At 44.4% G+C, this 17905-nt stretch overlaps 6 protein-coding genes across 6 annotated transcripts; 4 read left to right on the forward strand and 2 right to left on the reverse strand.

Moving 5' to 3' along the window:
* Positions 1-2116: 2116 nt before the first annotated feature.
* On the reverse strand, positions 2117-3276 carry N7483_013214 (uncharacterized protein; the record flags this gene model as incomplete). The annotated part of the gene is made up of 3 exons (XM_057096641.1): positions 2117-2449; positions 2507-3136; positions 3190-3276. 3 exons carry the CDS (start codon positions 3274-3276, stop codon positions 2117-2119), a joined length of 1050 nt encoding a protein of 349 aa, XP_056942612.1.
* Positions 3277-6130: 2854 nt separating this feature from the next.
* Positions 6131-7207, forward strand: N7483_013215 (Tyrosinase family protein asqI; the record flags this gene model as incomplete). The annotated part of the gene is given in 3 exon segments (XM_057096642.1): positions 6131-6676; positions 6691-6783; positions 6836-7207. 3 exon segments carry the CDS (start codon positions 6131-6133, stop codon positions 7205-7207), a joined length of 1011 nt encoding a protein of 336 aa, XP_056942613.1.
* A 1083-nt stretch (positions 7208-8290) lies between these two features.
* On the forward strand, positions 8291-8698 carry N7483_013216 (uncharacterized protein; the record flags this gene model as incomplete). The annotated part of the gene is made up of 1 exon (XM_057096643.1): positions 8291-8698. The coding sequence occupies one exon, from the start codon at positions 8291-8293 to the stop codon at positions 8696-8698; it is 408 nt and encodes a 135-aa protein (XP_056942614.1).
* A 1869-nt stretch (positions 8699-10567) lies between these two features.
* Positions 10568-11845, forward strand: N7483_013217 (ankyrin repeat domain-containing protein; the record flags this gene model as incomplete). The annotated part of the gene is made up of 2 exons (XM_057096644.1): positions 10568-10980; positions 11326-11845. The coding sequence occupies 2 exons, from the start codon at positions 10568-10570 to the stop codon at positions 11843-11845; spliced, it is 933 nt and encodes a 310-aa protein (XP_056942615.1).
* Positions 11846-12166: 321 nt separating this feature from the next.
* Positions 12167-12493, reverse strand: N7483_013218 (uncharacterized protein; the record flags this gene model as incomplete). Its single annotated transcript, XM_057096645.1, has 1 exon — positions 12167-12493. The coding sequence occupies one exon, from the start codon at positions 12491-12493 to the stop codon at positions 12167-12169; it is 327 nt and encodes a 108-aa protein (XP_056942616.1).
* Positions 12494-13755: 1262 nt separating this feature from the next.
* N7483_013219 (uncharacterized protein) lies at positions 13756-14655 on the forward strand (the record flags this gene model as incomplete). The annotated part of the gene is made up of 2 exons (XM_057096646.1): positions 13756-13894; positions 13952-14655. 2 exons carry the CDS (start codon positions 13756-13758, stop codon positions 14653-14655), a joined length of 843 nt encoding a protein of 280 aa, XP_056942617.1.
* Positions 14656-17905: the final 3250 nt, after the last annotated feature.

Below are 17905 nucleotides of genomic sequence, written 5' to 3' on the forward strand. Positions count from 1 at the left end.
CATTAGCAAGAAGTGAAACCTGTAGAAAGCTGTACTATAATGTAGCAATATTAACCTGGTTTGTATGCTATCCAATGTAGGTGGACTGTGTAAGATGCCAGATAGAATTTTTCGAGCTTTGAATGCATACTGATGTGTCTTGTCGTTAGACAAAGCCTCGAGATAATTTGGAAAGGAAGATATGAAAGCCATAAAGGTAAAAATGCAGGCTGTTGCACCTGCTCTCTGCGGCGAGTACCGGGTTAGATCACCATCATATGCTGCTTGTATTGTGAAAGGAGAAAAAAGTTTCATCAAGGAAAGGAAACAATCGAGACAGAGGAGACTGCCAGAATGTGTGAATGTGTTTCAGAAGAACACCCCTATTCGGAAGGGGTAGTTGGCCACTTGAAGTGAAATGCGGCTTCGCGGCTTCAGGATTGAGGGGTCCTCGCCGTTTCCAAGGTGGTCCAAATCGAAAAATGGATTTAAGTCCACAGTTTCACCTGTGCATTGTTCTATCAATCGCATGCCTTCTTTGGAGAAGAATGGAATACCACCCAGAGTGTAAGAGCCACTGGGGTCTTCATAGGTTAGAAGAAAATTCTCGGAGTATATTCCAAGGGCATGATCCGAATGAATTATATGGGACAACAGATTAGTGGCTTCCGATGAATTTAGGAAAGACATTTCATGTGCATTGTCGCCTGGAGAGGTTGAATGTTTTGAAATTTGAAGTGCCAGTGGGTGGTCTTGGGCTTTTCTGGTCTCTTGCCCTCTGTGAACTCTGCACATGCGATTTCTATCATTACTTTTTTATTCCTCTTGAGCAATTTCCACGAGTCTTAAGGCAATTTGGACTTGCCTCGATGTATCATGTAAATGTTGCATGGCAGCAGCGACGCGAACATTCCGACGAAAGGTGCATTCAAAATTGTGGATACGGCACCATTCGCAAGGGGTTGTCGACCCGTCACATTTAATCTAATACTATGTTAGGAAAGAGACACTGTAATTCAAATGCAATCTACAAAGATTAGTGGCACTGACTTTACGCTTAGCACATGAATCGCATGCATAGGCTCTTTTCGTGCGTTCATGGCCTGTCTGGGTGTCTTCTGACATACGAAGGAACCAGACACACTGTGTCCGGCCAAATGGGTTCTTTGAAGAGTAAGAATATAACGATGTATTTTAGAAGGAAGTTTCAGATGTCAATATATCGATCATTGAAATGTTGCAGGAGAACTTGAGTGGGTAGATATCAATTTGTTAAGAGAAACGGAAAGGGGCGGCTGCTAGAATGAATCCTCTGATTGGCCGAGACGGATATTGCTGAGTAAAGTAATATTAGAACCTTGGAATTTAATAGGTTCGTAGATCATAACTATGGTAATAACATTGATAATTGTGGAGTTCAAGTTCATATTGCTCCATGTCTTAGGCAGCAGCACTAATTCTTATGCACATGTATCTTCATAAAAGCTCAGGATACCTGTATACCTCCACTGGCATACTCCGTAGATGCACCGATCGATAACCAGCAGTACCGAATACATACTCCACATGCCGCATGAGCATTCGGCAGTTACTATATACTCCGTACCCTCAACTACTTCCTCCTCAATGGGGCTACATAGCTCCAGTGCTAGTAATTAGTGATTTAATTAAACATAGTGGGATTGACGTCGGGAGTCGGCATTGTTATAAAGGCATTGGCCAGAAGTAGAGTCACGATCCATTGAACGTGGGGGAAAAAGACCAGAGATACAAGGGAGCATGAGAGCCGATAGAGTGTGTTGTGTGTTGAAAGAAATCCATGAATGTGTTGGTAGTTACTTGGGAGAATGAGTAAAAAAGTGAAGTTGATTTCTTTTTGAATGATCAAAGATCAAAAGTTTTAAGTTCACGATCAGAATCAGACGAAAGAGAAGATAGGAATCGTACTCGCCGCCCGTATGGAGCTGATGCAGAGAAGGCTCTGACGGTGCACCAATCTCAGAGAGAATTGGGGGTAGAGGTAGCTCTGGCAGGGCCAGGTCATGACCAGCGATTCTCAGACAGATACCCTCACCTTCGTTAAATACCATACCGATTGGCCAAAGGGTAATGTCCAGGGGCACGATTGTAGCGGGAGCTATTTTCTTCTGAATGTCATGCTTGTAGAAGAGAACTTGGCCATCTCTGCTTGTTTTGGATTCATCCCGAGAAACTGCATGCGAAGCCCGAAGCATTCCTGGGGCCCAAGATACTTCGCAATATTGAAATCAGGGATTTGGTCTTTGGGAACAGGAACAGGGAAGTTGACGTGGCTCAGCATCTCGCCATTCTTGTCGATCTTTCTGATTTGAACAACAACATCCATATCATCTCTATCCGCGGTGGACATCCAAAGACATACTCGTGCATAGCCGGAAATCTCCGTGTGAGAATCGAAACGGAGGGTGAAGTCCTGAGAACAAGTCAGCTTCTATAACAATATGGGACATCTGGAAGGTATGAATGCAGTAGGTATGGATTAACTTACAGATGGAGCAGCGCAAGCCCGATGGGTTACCGTTGAAATCTGAGATGCCATTCCAGACTTCAGCGTCTTATCCCCACCATGGAGATAAAACCTTTGCAGTTGTTGCGATGCCAACGGGAACTCTCGCTCGGGTCGCTCGATCACGTCGGGAATTGATTCAAAGCCCAGGAGAGACAGGCGCAAGGGCGAAGTGCTCTTCTTCCATCCATTTTGGATATCCTTACAGTAACGATCGAAAAACCGGGCAAGATCATTCTGCGCATCAGGGCGATACAAATCGTACCACTCATAGTGTGGGTGGACACGCAACCATTTCTTGTTCGCGCCTGAGCGTTCAAACATATCGAATGATCCAAAAGAGTGAAACATGCTGGTGTATGATCCCAGAATGTACATGGGGACTTGAATGTTCTCAAGCTGGTCATGCCTGTCCGCCCAGTGTTCGTTCAAAAGGGGAGTTGAGGTGACCATATCAGCAATGTTCTCGATAGAGTTGGACCCAGCGAAAGACATTGTAAGCGCCCTGACAAAAGGCATATGCGTGGGCATACCTCCACGGATGGCGAACTGGTGGTAGATATCGGTGAAACCCTCCCAGGGAGCAATGGTCTTGAGCGCAGGGTGAGATAGCTTGGAGGAAAAGTTAATCTGCGATTTCGCCAGTCAGCAATTGCCCGCCATACAGATAGAACCATTGCATCAAGCTTGTTTGTAAGCCCAGTTGAAGGTGTCGTGCAAATTTCCACGTTCAATTTCACCCCATCGCGCATCTCGACGAACAACCTTGGAATGAAATATATTTGCAGAGACAGGACACTTGAGTTTTAAAAGAGACACATTTATATTCAACGGGGATCGACCCCGATTTAAATAGAGCAAATTTCACATTTTGTTACCTCCGAAGTCCAACTTGAACATGGAAGGGTAGGCGTCTGACTCAGATCCAGTAATCGAAGTGATGCGGGAATCAATGAAATTCCTTGTAAAGGGTTCCTAAGTCCCGGCACACGTTCCGATATGGCCATTGATGAGCCATTGAGGAGTAGCTGAGAACATCAAACTATTGAACCTTGGAAATAACCGTGGATGCCGATTGCTGGTGTAGTGTATTGAGTAGAAGAGAGGAGAGAGGATATAATAACGAGGTGGTCAACTCCCGAAGTCCAAGAGCGGTAACGTAATCCACAGGCGAGCCGATCACACAAGCGAGCCGATCACCCACCCAACTAGAAATTTTTAAAATTCAAATATTTCAACCAACAGCAATAAATTCGACTAAATATAACGCTTTTTACATACATTAATCTTATGTCCAACCTCTCGACATCCACTACACCTAGGCTGAGCCCTGGGGGCTGGCTGATTTGGCTGAATAGGCAATTCAACCTGGGTGTGTGATTCGACACCAGCAGCTCTATCCATTGATTCTAGCTGCTGAGCTAGCTGTAAGCCCTCTTCGACTGTTAAATCCTCATCACATAGTATCTGGCTAGCTGATCGACTGCGTTTCTGTCGTTTTTACTCATTCGTAGCACGTAAATTGGCGTTTTCTTGTGCTAGTAGCGCAGTGTTGTGTAGTGCTATAGCGTGGCCCTTGATGATTTGATCTAACATCAATTTCGATGGGCTGGGAGGGTTGTTTGATCGCTGTTTTAGAAGATCTTGAAGCATTGAAGCTTGCTTCTGTAGCTGAACCACAATTCTAGGTGTTTTAGGTGTAAATTGACTAGACCTGCTGCCTGGCCTGCTACCTGGCGGTATAGGTGTTCGAAGAGAAATATTCAACTTAGAAAGAACTCTTTCCGCATCAATTGGTACTAAACCAGTAGCTAAAAAGCTATTCTGGATAGTACTAGGCTGAAAAGCTTCAAGCCGGGCATGTTGGTAATCAGCTAAGAAATCAAGCTTGTCGATATGGTTATAGCCTGTACGGGCGAGATCACTTATAAAGCGACCATATGTCCGTTTAAAGACTTCAAAACAGCCAACATCTAATGGTTGTAATAGATGTGATGAATGTGCAGGCATACAGAGTGGGATAATATTGTTTTCAGTGCAGATTCGGTCAAATTGGGGTGTAAGGTGGCTCCCATGGCCATCAAGAATCAATAGCCGAAAGCGACCACGGACACGTGAATTTGTTGATGGGATGAATAGCTTTTCTAGCCATCGTAAACCAATCTTATCAGTAGTCCAGCCATTGGCTGAGACCTCGAATCGCCAGTCTTTTGGTAGATTATCGAACCAGCTAGCGATAGCAACCTTTCCCTTAAAAATCACACATGGTGGTAATAAATAGCCATCTGCACAGATAGCTTCAATTGCTGTCACCCATTCACGGTTTCCAGGCTGTAAAATAGCTCGCCGACCGTAGTATTCTTGCCGTGTTACAACCTTCTGTGTTGAAATAAGGCCCATTGCAAAGCCTGTCTCATCAAAGTTGTAAATATCCTCAGGTTGGATACCATTCTCATCAATAACACGTTGTACGGTGGTAAACCACTCTCGGAGGGACTTAGGGTCTTCGTTTAAGGCACGTTGATAGTCATACCGCCTAGAGAGGCGTATTCGTAGCTCATCACGGCGTTTGATAAAATTTGATGGCCAATTAATACCAACTGTAGGTGGGGGGTGGCTACCGCGTGCAGCTAGCAGAATATTGGCCATTTCTCCTACAGTAGATAGCCTAGGTGCTGCACCACGTGAATCCATAGAGATAATCCATTCAAAAAGCGATTCCTCTTCTAGCTGGGTTAACTTATGGCTGTTGGGGCGCGTGTCAACGCGTGCTGATACGCCGTTCACGCGGTTGGCCAAGGTTGTATAGGGTATTTCGTATAGCCTCGCAGCTGCACGGAGAGACTTAATTCGACCATTTTGAATATCGTCAAGGGCTAATAATATCTTGCCCTCTTGGTTGGCATTTTTTTCTGCCGAAATATTGCGAATTGGTGGCATGGTAGGTGTTTGAATTAGGCAGGGGTGTTGAAAGATGCGATTTTTGGCGGGGTGATTGGCTCGCTTGTGGATTACGTTAAGGCTACCGCTGAGTCAGCGGGGAAATGAGTCATGTGACTGCATCGGGCCGGGATATGTGGAGTTATATGGAGCAACTCTAGCCAAGAAAAGCTGTTTTTTTCTCTATGCGTTTCATACATAATATCGCCAACCTTGGAAAACACACCCAAAAATTCGCATATATATCCATCCCGAGTTCCGCCACGTTTACCGTTTACTTCAAGTTGTTCGTTAATAAGCGGACTCCGCAAATTTTCCTGTAGATCTCCGATTCAAGCTCCAACATTTTGAATATTGAATACACCTGGCATCTTTCCCAGCCCTAACGCCGCTGAATAAGAGGAGACATGTATCCACGTACCACTGACATTCCGGAGGTCTAATCCACACTGACGAATACCTCACGGGGCTCATGGATGTAGTTGGCAAATACTATGCCGGAGGTAGCATATTCTAAGAGGCCACGCGGAGTACTAGTAGTTTAAAAAAGATCCCAATGCCCCCGATTTTCTGTTCCTCAAACACCCTCTTTTTATTTTTATTTTTTGTACTCATCTAGTACTCAAGTGCTTCAGGTTTCTCCCTTACCCGATTCTTTCTTTTATCATGAGAACCAATTTTGCGGCACTTCAAGTTGCCGCCATCGCATTTGGGCAGTTGGCATCGGCCACTCCGTCCCCCCAAAGCTATGTCATTCCCGGCAAACAAATCGATGGAATAACTGGAACAGACACCGTAGTTGGTCTCACGGCCTTTGATGGTCCTCACATATCCGTGAATAATGTATCCGCCTATCAGTGGTGGTACTTTGATGTCGTTTCTGATGATTCGAAGGCTGCGGTCGTTGCCCAATTTTATCCTGCCTGGTTTACCAATGACAGTGCAGTTTTGCTCAATATTGTCTGGCCCAATGGAACGACTTTTGCTGAGATGATTCCCGTGGGCACTCTAGAGCTACAGACTGTGAATGATGGCTCTCAAGGCTACGTGGAAGACGGTGCTATGACCTGGTTTGGTGCATCGGACCTTAGTGCATACCATCTTTCTCTCAACCTGCCCAATGTAGGGGTCTCAGGCAGCATCCTGATGCGCTCCAGGGCACCTGCCCATGTTGCTTGTGGTCTCAGCCGCCCAGGGGCCTCTTTCGAGTTTGTTCATTCCTTCAGTGGGGAAATTCAAAACCCGATTCTTATGCTACGGTTGATATGGATATCAACGGCACAAGCCTTTCATTCGATGGATCTGGATATCATGAACAGGTATGTTTAATTTCATAATTCTTTTCTGCAGGGCCATAGCTGATGATTGCAGAACTGGGGCACCGATGCCTTCATGAACGGCCTTACTCAGTGGTTTTGGGGGCACTCTAACGTGGGAGAATACTCGCTCGTCTTCTTCTACCACATTGATGACAGCTTAAGAATCACGCCTAGCGGCTACCTATCTAAGAATGGGGAACCAATTGTATCTGGATGCTCTAACATCGAGGTAATTCCACAGGGACTTGGCACTTCTGTTTCTTTAAATGCGAGCGTTCCGGTAGAAAGCAGGGCTATCAACCTCGACATCAAGGATCATGGCAAGTTTGCTTTTACAATGAGGAATGAACGTGTCGCATCCTTCCTCCAGCGCTCCGGTGTATACCCGATGGGTTGGTCATACAACGGGAGGCCATGTGGTTGATATGAATTCCACCGGAGCTGCCATTGTTGAATTCATGAACAATCCTTACCAATAATCCTATTGAAAATTCAATTAGTGTTCGCGGGATTGATTCTACGTTAACTGAGGGATGCACAGAGAGAGAGAGAGAGAGAGAGAGAGAGAGAGAGAGAGAGAGAGAGAGAGAGAGTGGTTATTCTGTATTTACCGATGTACATTGAAGCCTTCTATGGTTCCTGTATTATACTAGTAGACCGAGATTCAATTTTGGAATGTCCACTTTGCATCTAGTCAATTTCCAAGGTGTGAGGTCTTTCAAGTTATTTCTACAGCGGTCGCAACGTCACAGTTACTAGGAGTTGAGTTAGCTGGCATGAAATACTAAAAATATTGGCATAGTTTGCAGACTCCTGACCTCGGAGACGAGCACAGTGGCACTGTGTGAAGATGAAATGATCCACAACACTACTATTCGAATTTTTGAATGCGTATCAGGAACGTTGAATGCAAGGCATGCTTCTCACAGGAGTCCATTCGAAATTTCAACGGTACATCAGTCCCAAGTTCCAAGAGTGTTTGGATGACAACTGGGCACCGGCCACCGGCCACCGAAGTCCGCTCCCTATCCGGTGAAATATTATATGCTTGGTGCCCGAGACTCGGATTCATGCAGGTAATCACAGACCTTACTCCATGCTTTTCTTTGTCTTTCATCCCTTGGGTGAAAAAATCATCAGCTTTGTACGGACTGTCTGAAAGTATTGCGAGAATGAGTTCACTGAACTTTGAGGCCGTACTGGGCATAGCGCTGATCCCTTTGGCTTGGCCTTTCTATGGCTTCTCTCCTGCATAAATTCAGGAGGTGCCCAGGTGAGAACCCACCATCAGCTTTATTCCCAAGGTCTGTTTGATTCCCAGTACGCATCCGCGATTAAAAGGTCCTGAAGAGCGCGACTCCCGCAAGAAAGCTCATCGTATCGATCCTCGGTACCTTCCTCCCCAGTGAAATTCACCCATTATCTAACAACCTCGAATTCGGAGAACCAAAAAAAGAAACCTTCTAGTTATCACAACAGCTTGGACCGAGGACATCCTGAAGTTCCGATGGCCATTGGATTACTCTCTTCTGACTCCAACATAATTCGCAACACCGCCGGCCTCCTCTCGCTCACCGCAATCACAGTTGGCACCAACATATTTTTCCTTAATGGGACAATTGTGCCGCGTATCTTTTGCATCAAGCCTCCAACAAATAAAGACGACCGAAAGACCTACGATGCCCTCTGTGGGTATGTCGCCGTGCGTGAATATCTATTAGCCGGAGCCAACATCATCGCATGGTATTCCGGTCAGCCAAAAGCCCAAGGGGTAATACTGCTTCTATGGGCAGGGATGGGGATCGGTGATGGAATTGTTCTCAATAAGCTCCACGGTATCAATGTGCTCAAAGCCCGGCCTCTTGCGTTTGTTCTGGCTGGGTTAGCAAGTGTGTTGATGGGATGGCTTGAGTGAACCTCAAATGTTGAAAGGGAAGATGGATAGATTCAAGGCACCATCACCTTGGTCTTGTGTAATTCGAGCCATAAATTCCTTCATGTATTCAGTTGATTACTCACCTGTGCGGCCTTCGTGGTTAAACTCAAGTACGCTTGCTAGATCCGACTTGAATGATGGATTTTACTTAAAGCTTCAGCGCTGTCTTAAATCTATCTCCATTTGCAACAAACCCGAGTGGCTACTTCTTTCTTTTCTTCCCAGTTGGCTTTTTTCTATTTTATTATTCCGTGATATTTGACCCTTGATGGACCCAAAAGGCCTGCAAGTCTTTGTCAAATCTAGTGTGTATTTGAAAATTTGGATTTAACATTTGAAATACCTTGTAGAGATTTGAATTAAGAAATGATTTTTCAAGTTAAATCTTGACGATGCCAACAGAGAAGTTGATATGTAATCCAATCCTGGAATGGCTTACAAGTTACAACTAGATGGAAATCGGTCAAGTGGTAATAAGCACGCTAAACAGGACGTGCATTCAACTTTGAAGTTCTACCCAGCATGACTCATAAAAGAAAACATGAACCTGGGAATAAAAGCTCTTATCCCTGGCAATGGGATCAGTCATAACTCCAAGTCAAAACCGCGAATATTATACCTCAGTTGTTACTCATGTGCTGACTGAGCATCAGACTCGCTAGGTAGCTCAAGTTATGCGGTTGATCAATACAACACAGTATGATTCTGGCAACTTCAAGATTGAAGGATTCACTGATTAAAATACCCCACCTTATGCTATCCTGTCGCACACCTGGGGTCAAGATGAGATTTCACTGCAGAATATGAATGCAGGTCGAATCAAAAAGACAGGATTTGAAAAGATAAAGAAATCCTGTTCTCTCGCTCTGGCCATTGGGTTCGATTATGTCTGGATAGACACATGCTGTATGGATAAGACAAGCAGCGCGGAGCTCTCCGAAGCAATCAACTCGATGTACCGATGGTATGAGGAAGCTGAGATATGCTATATCTTTCTTGTGGATGTATCGTCTAAATATCAGTTCAAGGACAGCAGATGGTTTACCAGAGGGTGGACTCTTCAAGAACTTATTGCGTCCGCGAACCTCGTATTTCTCAATGAGACATGGACAGAGATCGGGGAGTAAGAAGGACCCAGAGCTTCAACAAGCAGTATCTGACTGTACGCAGATACCTATAGGTGTTCTCTCTGGACGGGAAGATCTTGATGATTTCAGTGTTGCTCAAAAGATGTCTTGGGCTACAAAGAGAGCAACTTTGAGAGTTGAGGATCAGGCCTATAGTCTCATAGGTTTGTTTGGCGTCAATAAGCCATTCATATATGGTGAACGAGAGACCTCCTTTATCAGACTCCAGGAAGAGATTTTGCGTATCTCGGATGATCATACTATTTTCGCCTGGAGACACCACGACCACCGGGCTGGATTATTAGCTACCTTACCAGCTGCTTTTGCCAGTTCTAATAGCATATCTTGATCTGACTCTTTAGTGTCAATTCAAAATCCGCCTGTTTTGAGCAGCAGGGGTATTTATTGAGAGCTTCGGCTCCTGGGCATAGGTCGCCAAGGACTAGGACTTGCCATTCTTCAATGCAAATACCAAAATAACAAGGAGGACTTGAACGTTATTTATGTGAGAGATCTTCCCTTGAAAATGGAATTGTTTGTGCGCGTTGGAACCACAACTATCGAGCAAATTGATCTTAAGCGCTTTCGACCATCTCAATACCCAGTAAGAAGAATATGCATGCCAGTCAGTCGGAAGGCAAGGAAAAGAGAGAATTCACGAGAAGGGTGGAGTGAAATACACCAGGAGCATATCTACTCTCACGGGGAGTTATCGAGGTTGATGGATTTCGAAAATCCCGCAGCACTGCAACGGGCCGCACAAGATGGAAACGAAGAGCTTCTATGGCTTCTGTTAACAAGAAGTGATATCAAAACAGACAGAAAGGATACTTCAGGTCGAACGGCGCTTTTCCTGGCAGCTCAGCACGGACATAAGCGTTGTGTTCAGATGCTTCTTCAGAGAGGGGCTTTAATCGATGGAGATGATCATGACGGCCAAACACCCTTATCATGGGTGACAGCAAGTCAAAATCATGGTACTGTCAAAATCCTGCTAGAGAAAGGCGCTACAATCAAGAATGATGGAAAGTTCAGCCAGATGCTGTTATTGTGGGCCGCTGAAAATGGGTACGAGGCAATCATCGAGCAAATGATTAGCCGGGGTGTCACTGTTGATGAGAAGGGCTTTCAGCTGTGTGTTCTATCAGCTACTACAAATGACCATGAAAGGGTGATTGAGCTGCTACATCTATATACACTTGAGAGAAATTCAAGTTCCAAACCAGGTGGAAAACGCCCTTGGTCGCCCCTATTTTATGCCATCGCAAACGGACTTGAGGACAAGGTTACTTGAGAGAGGTGCCGATTTCGATGCAAGAGACGAGCTTCTTCAAACACCTCTGCATCGTGCTGTGATCAAAAAGAATGCGACTATTATCAAGGTGCTGCTTGAGAGAGGAGCTGATCTGGAGGCGAAGGACACATATCTTCGCACGCCCCTACGATGTGCAACTGATTGTGGAATGAGACAATTGTTAGCTTGCTGCTTGATAAAAGTGCTCTTTTTGAGGCGGAAGACGAGGTTCTACGGACACCATTGCATCGTGCTGCTATAAATGGACACCGGAGAATCGCGACGTTTCTAGTTGATAAAGGGGCAGAGCTTCAGGCGAGAGATAAAGATCTTTTGACACCTCTGCATTTGGCCGCTCGATGGGGACAAGAGGAGATGGCGAGGCTGTTTATTGAGAAGGGCGCTGATTTGGAAGCAAGGGATAACAACCTTTGCACAACGTTGCATGTCGCTGTTGAGCAGGGGCAAGAGAGGAATGTCGAGTTGCTACTTGAGAAGGGCGCACAAGTCGATGCGAAAGATCAAGATGGTCAAACGCCACTGTCTCAGAACGCGAAGATGTCTCATCCAGAAATTACCCGACTCTTCTTTGCGAAGTATCCCGAACTCGAAATTGAAAATGAAAACCATCGCCCACTCCTGCAAAAGGCCTCTGAGAGAGGAGATAAATTTCTGGCCAAGCTACGAATGCCGAAGAGCGGATGAACGTCGCCATTGAAAGCAGCCTGAGCCTTTGAAGCTCTAGAGCCCTTTGTGAATGAAATCAGACACTAATTGAACCGGTTGACTTGAACTTAAATGTATAAATAGTAGATTGTGACTCCTGTGATCTGCCTTGAAGACTACATGTGCATGATCCATCATTCCGCTTGGTCTTTCAAATATAAAAGCCTCTTTTAAAGCCAAATAAAAGAACATTTGAATAGGTTCATCATTCCTTCTGCCTGAACAGCCACTTATCAAACTGTATCATATCCGGACCCTTTGGTATTGATTCCTTTGATACTTTCCGCTTACCTAGGTATCTTAACTCATTCCGAAGCCAGCAGGATCTGTTGGCTCCGATGCAAGAGACTTCACTCCCTGTGTCTCCGGGCTATCCTTACCTTCACAAATAACTCTGGCCTGATACGCTCTTTCCGCAACTTGAAATATACCCGCCCGCGCTTCATCCTCATACGAGCTGCAAATCTGAAAGGCATCGTAGTAGAGTCTGGCAAGATGAGCACCGGGATACCCATCGAATTCCTCCTCGAGGATTTGGAGCAGGGAGCAGCAGTTGTGCAGGCTTTGATGCGGGTTGCTCGTCATGCAAAAGGGATCCCCAATGGTTTTATCGAGGTTCTGGATCATTGTGCGTCGGCGGTCGCTCGCTTTGAGTGATAATGGATCGAGGCTGCAGTTCTTGCACGTACAGGTAAACCTGAAGTATTGTTCCGGGAATCTCTATCATCCTCAAGTACCTAGGTACTGGATCATATATAAGGTCTTAAAATTTCCAAGGTTAAATCTTGGAACCTTTCCAACATTTGAAGGTTTGAATATCGAGCATCCTAATAAAATCTGAACCTACTTGGCAGTGGTTCCGAGCTTACACCTGGGCATCAATTTCTCATATTAACTTGAACCTTGGAAAAAACAAGCGATTGGGTGTCATTTCGACGCTACTCTCGCGTCGAATGAATCTATTTCGAGCTTCAAATATTTGCACATTTTTAGCCCTGCTCTCGGCGTGATGGGTACATAATTCTAGTAACGAACATCATGATAATTTGATAAATTCAAGTTCGTACGACTTCTAATGTTCAAACATTGAATATTGCCCACTAATAAAATTGAACTTCTTCTCTGCTGATCTAAAGTGGGGGGGAACATCACCGCTTGCCCAGGTGGCGTTGCTGGTATTACTAGTAATATCCAATCCCACTATCAATCGTGGTAAGAAGATTCATTTCCTGTAAGAAACCACAATTCATTGACATCTAGAATTATAGTCAATAATAACCTTGGAACTGACCTTTTCAAGTTCTCACAGGATGTTATAAATGTGTCACTGTCAGATGTGCATACGATCAGCGCCCACGAGCCCGGGCAAATCCGACGCTCGTCTTGTTTTGCCTTATAAGTTTCCCCTGGCTCCACTCCATTGCATGAAAATGCCGTTCACACTCAAGTGCTGACGATAATCCACGAATTAACGATATGTAATCATTTTCCATCATGCAAAGATAATTAGAACAGATACTAGCTCAGCTCCTTGTGGCGTAGAAGATTATCTCGAATACATAACTGGTTGGTTCGCCTTTTTTTATCTCTTTTCCAGTTTAACTGATATTACGGCACCTGGAACCCTCGGAATACCGTGGACTCCACATGTGCATAAACACCTGTGATAGATCACTTCACCTCTCAAGTGCTCTCACCGTTCACCGACTTCTATCTTTCTCGCTCAAAAAATTGTCAAGTTTACGGGATACCCACAAAATATTGATTATTTCAGGTTCCGAGTCCTTTTCTCTTATTATCTCTCCAAAGTCACCACATGAGCTCCGACCTATATATTTCTTCCTGAAAATACACCTTTTCCATTTGAGTCAATCCATATCGCCGTCGAGATGAAATTCCTGTGCTGTCATGGCTTTGGGACAAGCCCACAGATCATGAAGCAGCAGTTGGCCAAAATTAAGAAATACTGCGACCCAAGCTGGGAGTTTCATTTTGTCGCAGGCCAATATGAAGCACCACCGGATCCAAGTGAGTTGAGTAAACCGGGCGTTTGCCAGTCGGCAAGTGTGTTAATGAGTTTTACAGGTATTGCGGCAGCGTTCCCAGGTCCCTATCTTTGTTATAGTCTTGATTTCAACACCACCGAGATGAAATCTGCGCACCAATTGATCGACGATACGGTCGCAAGCCATGGTCCATTTGACGGAGCTCTTGGGTTCAGCACTGGGGCTGCGCTGTTAGCAGCCTATTTACTTGAAAAAGTTCACCTGTTTCCCGGAAAGCCGCTTCCAGTTCAATTTGCCGTTTTCTGTTCTTCCATACCACCCCTTTCTGCGGACCCGACATACACCAAGGTTGTGCTTGAGTCATTATCTTTGGACGATCAAAAGCGTATTCGATCTGGCGAAGATGCTCAGATATCTCAGCTTCCGGAGCCTATTCGATCCTCCATGAGCTTAACAGCTCGGTCCTTTGACATCATGAAGCCTGTTCATGGCCGACCACGCTCTGATTTTTTTGATCGAAGCATTCTTGAAGTTCCCTGTATACTGCGTCCGGATGTTTACAAAGCACGTTTATCAATCCCCACGCTTCATTGCTGGAGCAAGAATGACCCGCCAGTGTTCAAAGAGTCAGCGAGGCTTGTGGAATCCTTCTGTCATTCAAGACTGCGAAATACCTACCATCATAGTGCTATTCACAACATACCTCGCTCTTCAGCTGAGGTGAAAGGGATGGTCTCTGCTATTGATATTATGGTTTCGCAGAAGCAGCAACCGAGACTATAATCGGCACTCTCTGTGTTTGCAAATGAAAAAATACATATACATATATATTTTTGTAACGGGTTACACCCGTTGCATGATCTATAGCCTGCGGCAAGACTTCTCCAAAACCCAACCCAACCCAAGACCCAAGCTGGGGGTACCCAATGGGTACCCAGAAAACCCCAATTTTGCATAAAAAAGAGGTCTTGGCGTACATAACTCTACTCAGTCATCAATTTAAAATACTGTTTTTTACATGTGTTTTGCATTTGTTTTGGTTTGTCTATTAGAATCTTTATATCTTTACATGTAGCTATAGGGAATTTTAAATATCTATCTTAGAAATAGATGTTAAAAAGTAAGGTTTTATATTAATTACTCTTCTGTTATTTGTAATCCTATTATACTTATATATTCTTCTATAACCTGATTGGCTAGAGACTGGCTCCTGGCTAGGGTTATTTCCTTATTATTATCTACTAGTCCTTGCTTTATTATTGATTTATTACCACTTCTCTCTGACATTTCTAATATCTCTGTGGTCTTTTGTGAGAGAAAGTGCCAGATTAGGGTGGCACCTGGTGGTTAGGTGAATCAGGAAGATATCGGTGATAAGTCAGGTAGTATTTAGTACTTTCCAATACAATAAGAACTAATACTTGAAGAATTTGGAACCCCGGCTCACTGGGGTCCGATTAAGTACTGGATACCCCGCAGTTCGTTGCCTAAGGTGCTCCTGTGATTACAGGATCAACCTGACAAGTAACGTATTTCCCGGGCGAGTCGGCCACCCGGTCGGCCCGGCCACCCCAACCAAAACGCGTCAATTCAAACTAGTATAATTCAACCAAAACAACGTGATATTTAATATATAAGCTATTTAACCAAATTTGGGCAATGCGTTCTCTTATGCCCATGAATTCCACATTCTGAACACTTTGGTGGAGCCCGAGAACGTGGTTCTTGTGCTTGATTTTGACCGGTTGGCTCACCATCTTGAGATTGAATTTGCGGTTTTTTGGCCAATTCTTTGAGCTCTGCCACAGAAACACCCTCTGGATGAGCTATCTGCCGCTTAGATCTTCCTCTTCTTTGCTTGATTTTCTCGTTTCTAGCGCGTAGAAGCTTGTTTTCTTGCGTAAGAAAAGCGTTCTTTTGTAGCACTATTTGGAACCCTTTTAATATCTGATCTATACCAGAATTCACGAGACTTGGTGGGCTCTTAGAGCGTTGTTTTAAGAGCTTTTTAACCGAAGTAGCTTGCTTCTGGAGCTGCTTATCATTTGATGGCGTCTTTGGCTCCTACGCGCTACTTTGGCTACCTCTTGAAGGAGGTGGTGTAGGTGTATGAAGTTGGAAATTAAGCTTTGAAATCACACGATTTGGATTGTATGGGACTAAGCCCGTCGCTAAGAAGCTATTCTTAATAGTTTCTGACTTAAAGGCTTTGATACGAGCGCTTGGAAAGATATTGAGAAAGTTGAGTTTGTCGATATGGTTTACTCTATCCCGCATAAGATCTTTAACCTTTCTCCTATATACACATTTTAATACCGTAAAACAACCAATATCAAGAGGTTGCAAAAGATATGAAGAGTGTGGTGGTATACAAATTGGAATAATATTATTTTGATGGCAAATTTTATCGAATTTTGGAGTTAAATGACTCCTATGACCATTAAGAACTAAGAGTTGATATTTTCCCTTTGTCCGTAAGGAAGTTGAAGGAAGAAAGACTTTTTGAAGCTAGCGAAGTCTAATTTCATCAGAGTTCCATCTGTTTGAACTGACTTCGAATTGCTAATTATCCGGAAGCGCCTCAGACTAACCCTCGATAAAGACTTTTCCTTTAAAGATCACTATTAGAGGAAGGCTAAATCCAGACACACCTATAGACTCGATTGAATTTACCCACTCACGATTTCCAGGTTATAAAAGTAGATAACACCGACTGTAACAATCCGCTCTCGTTATAACCTTCGCGGTTGCGGTTAATCCCATCGCGAAGCCCGTCTCATCAAAGTTGTATATATCATCGTTAAGGACCCCGTTCTCACAAATCGTCTTTTGGACTAAGTCAAACCATTCTCTAATGATCTTTGGATCCTTACACTTAGCACGCTTATAATCATAGCGTCTTAAGTGTTTTATATCAAGTTCTGGGTGCCGTTTAACGTAACTTATGACCCAATTTTTCCCAATAGTCTGAATCGGGGTCGTTCCACGCGTTGTGAGTAAAAGATTGGCCATTTCATACACATGCTTAGGTCGAGGAGCCGCTCCACGTATATCTATAGAGATTATCCAATCCTTAAGCGAATTCTCCTCGATTTCGGTCAATTTGAACGATTTAACATGTGTATCGACGCGGTTTTCTACTCCATGAAGCCGATCTTGGAGCGTTGAACGTAGAACATTATATATAAGCGCTGCCTTGCGAACCGACAATTTTTCTTGCTTTTTAATAGCTTGTATAGCAAGTAAGATACGACCCTCTTGCTCCGTCGATTTTTGACGATTTTAAGAGCGTATTGGTGGCATGGTGGTTGGTTGAAGAAGAAAGGTTAAATTAATTGACGCGTTTTGGTTGGGGTGGCCGGGCCGACCGGGTGGCCGACTCGCCCGGGAAATACGTTACGTTACTGCCTGAGATTACGTAAACCTACACTGTATTTTTACCCCTTAGATTTAGCAGAATTGAACACACATACACACATCTGTACAATTGGACCCCATTGGGTGCCACATGCTGCTGAATAAGCCTTTATTCTGACAGTAGTCGAATCTCACGTGCCATTCGCAAGTCACATGATTATAAGTCCCAAGGTCCTCGGGTCCAAGCCCGGGTCTGGTCACATTACTTTTTACCTTTATTTTTCTTTCACATTTTGCCAGTTCCAAGTTTAGCACCACTCCCATCCACATTCCACATAAAGGAGCAAGGTTGTTGTCTCTGTTTGTTCTGCCAGGCCGGAAATTCCGACGCAAAAAGTATAATTTTGCAATGCACGAACCCACCCTGGATTCAGCGTTAATTAGCGGAGAAGGGACTTGAAACAGCTGAAACCTCGAATGAAAGATGATATGCTAATACCGACCGCCGGAGACTCAGGGCTAGTCCTAATACTTTTGGGGTTACGTCGTAAAAGTTATTCTCGCTGCTAGTACTTTTACTCAATCTTAACACATATGCCCTGTGGTCATATAGCCTAAAATAGACATGTAACATTAATGCCTCTCACAAGTTCATAACCCTAGGGCCTAGGCTATC

The sequence above is a fragment of the Penicillium malachiteum genome (genome assembly GCF_028827825.1).
Source record: "Penicillium malachiteum strain IBT 17515 chromosome Unknown utg000005l:1.0-9002435.0:326005.0-9005861.0, whole genome shotgun sequence".
Lineage (NCBI taxonomy): Eukaryota > Fungi > Ascomycota > Eurotiomycetes > Eurotiales > Aspergillaceae > Penicillium > Penicillium malachiteum.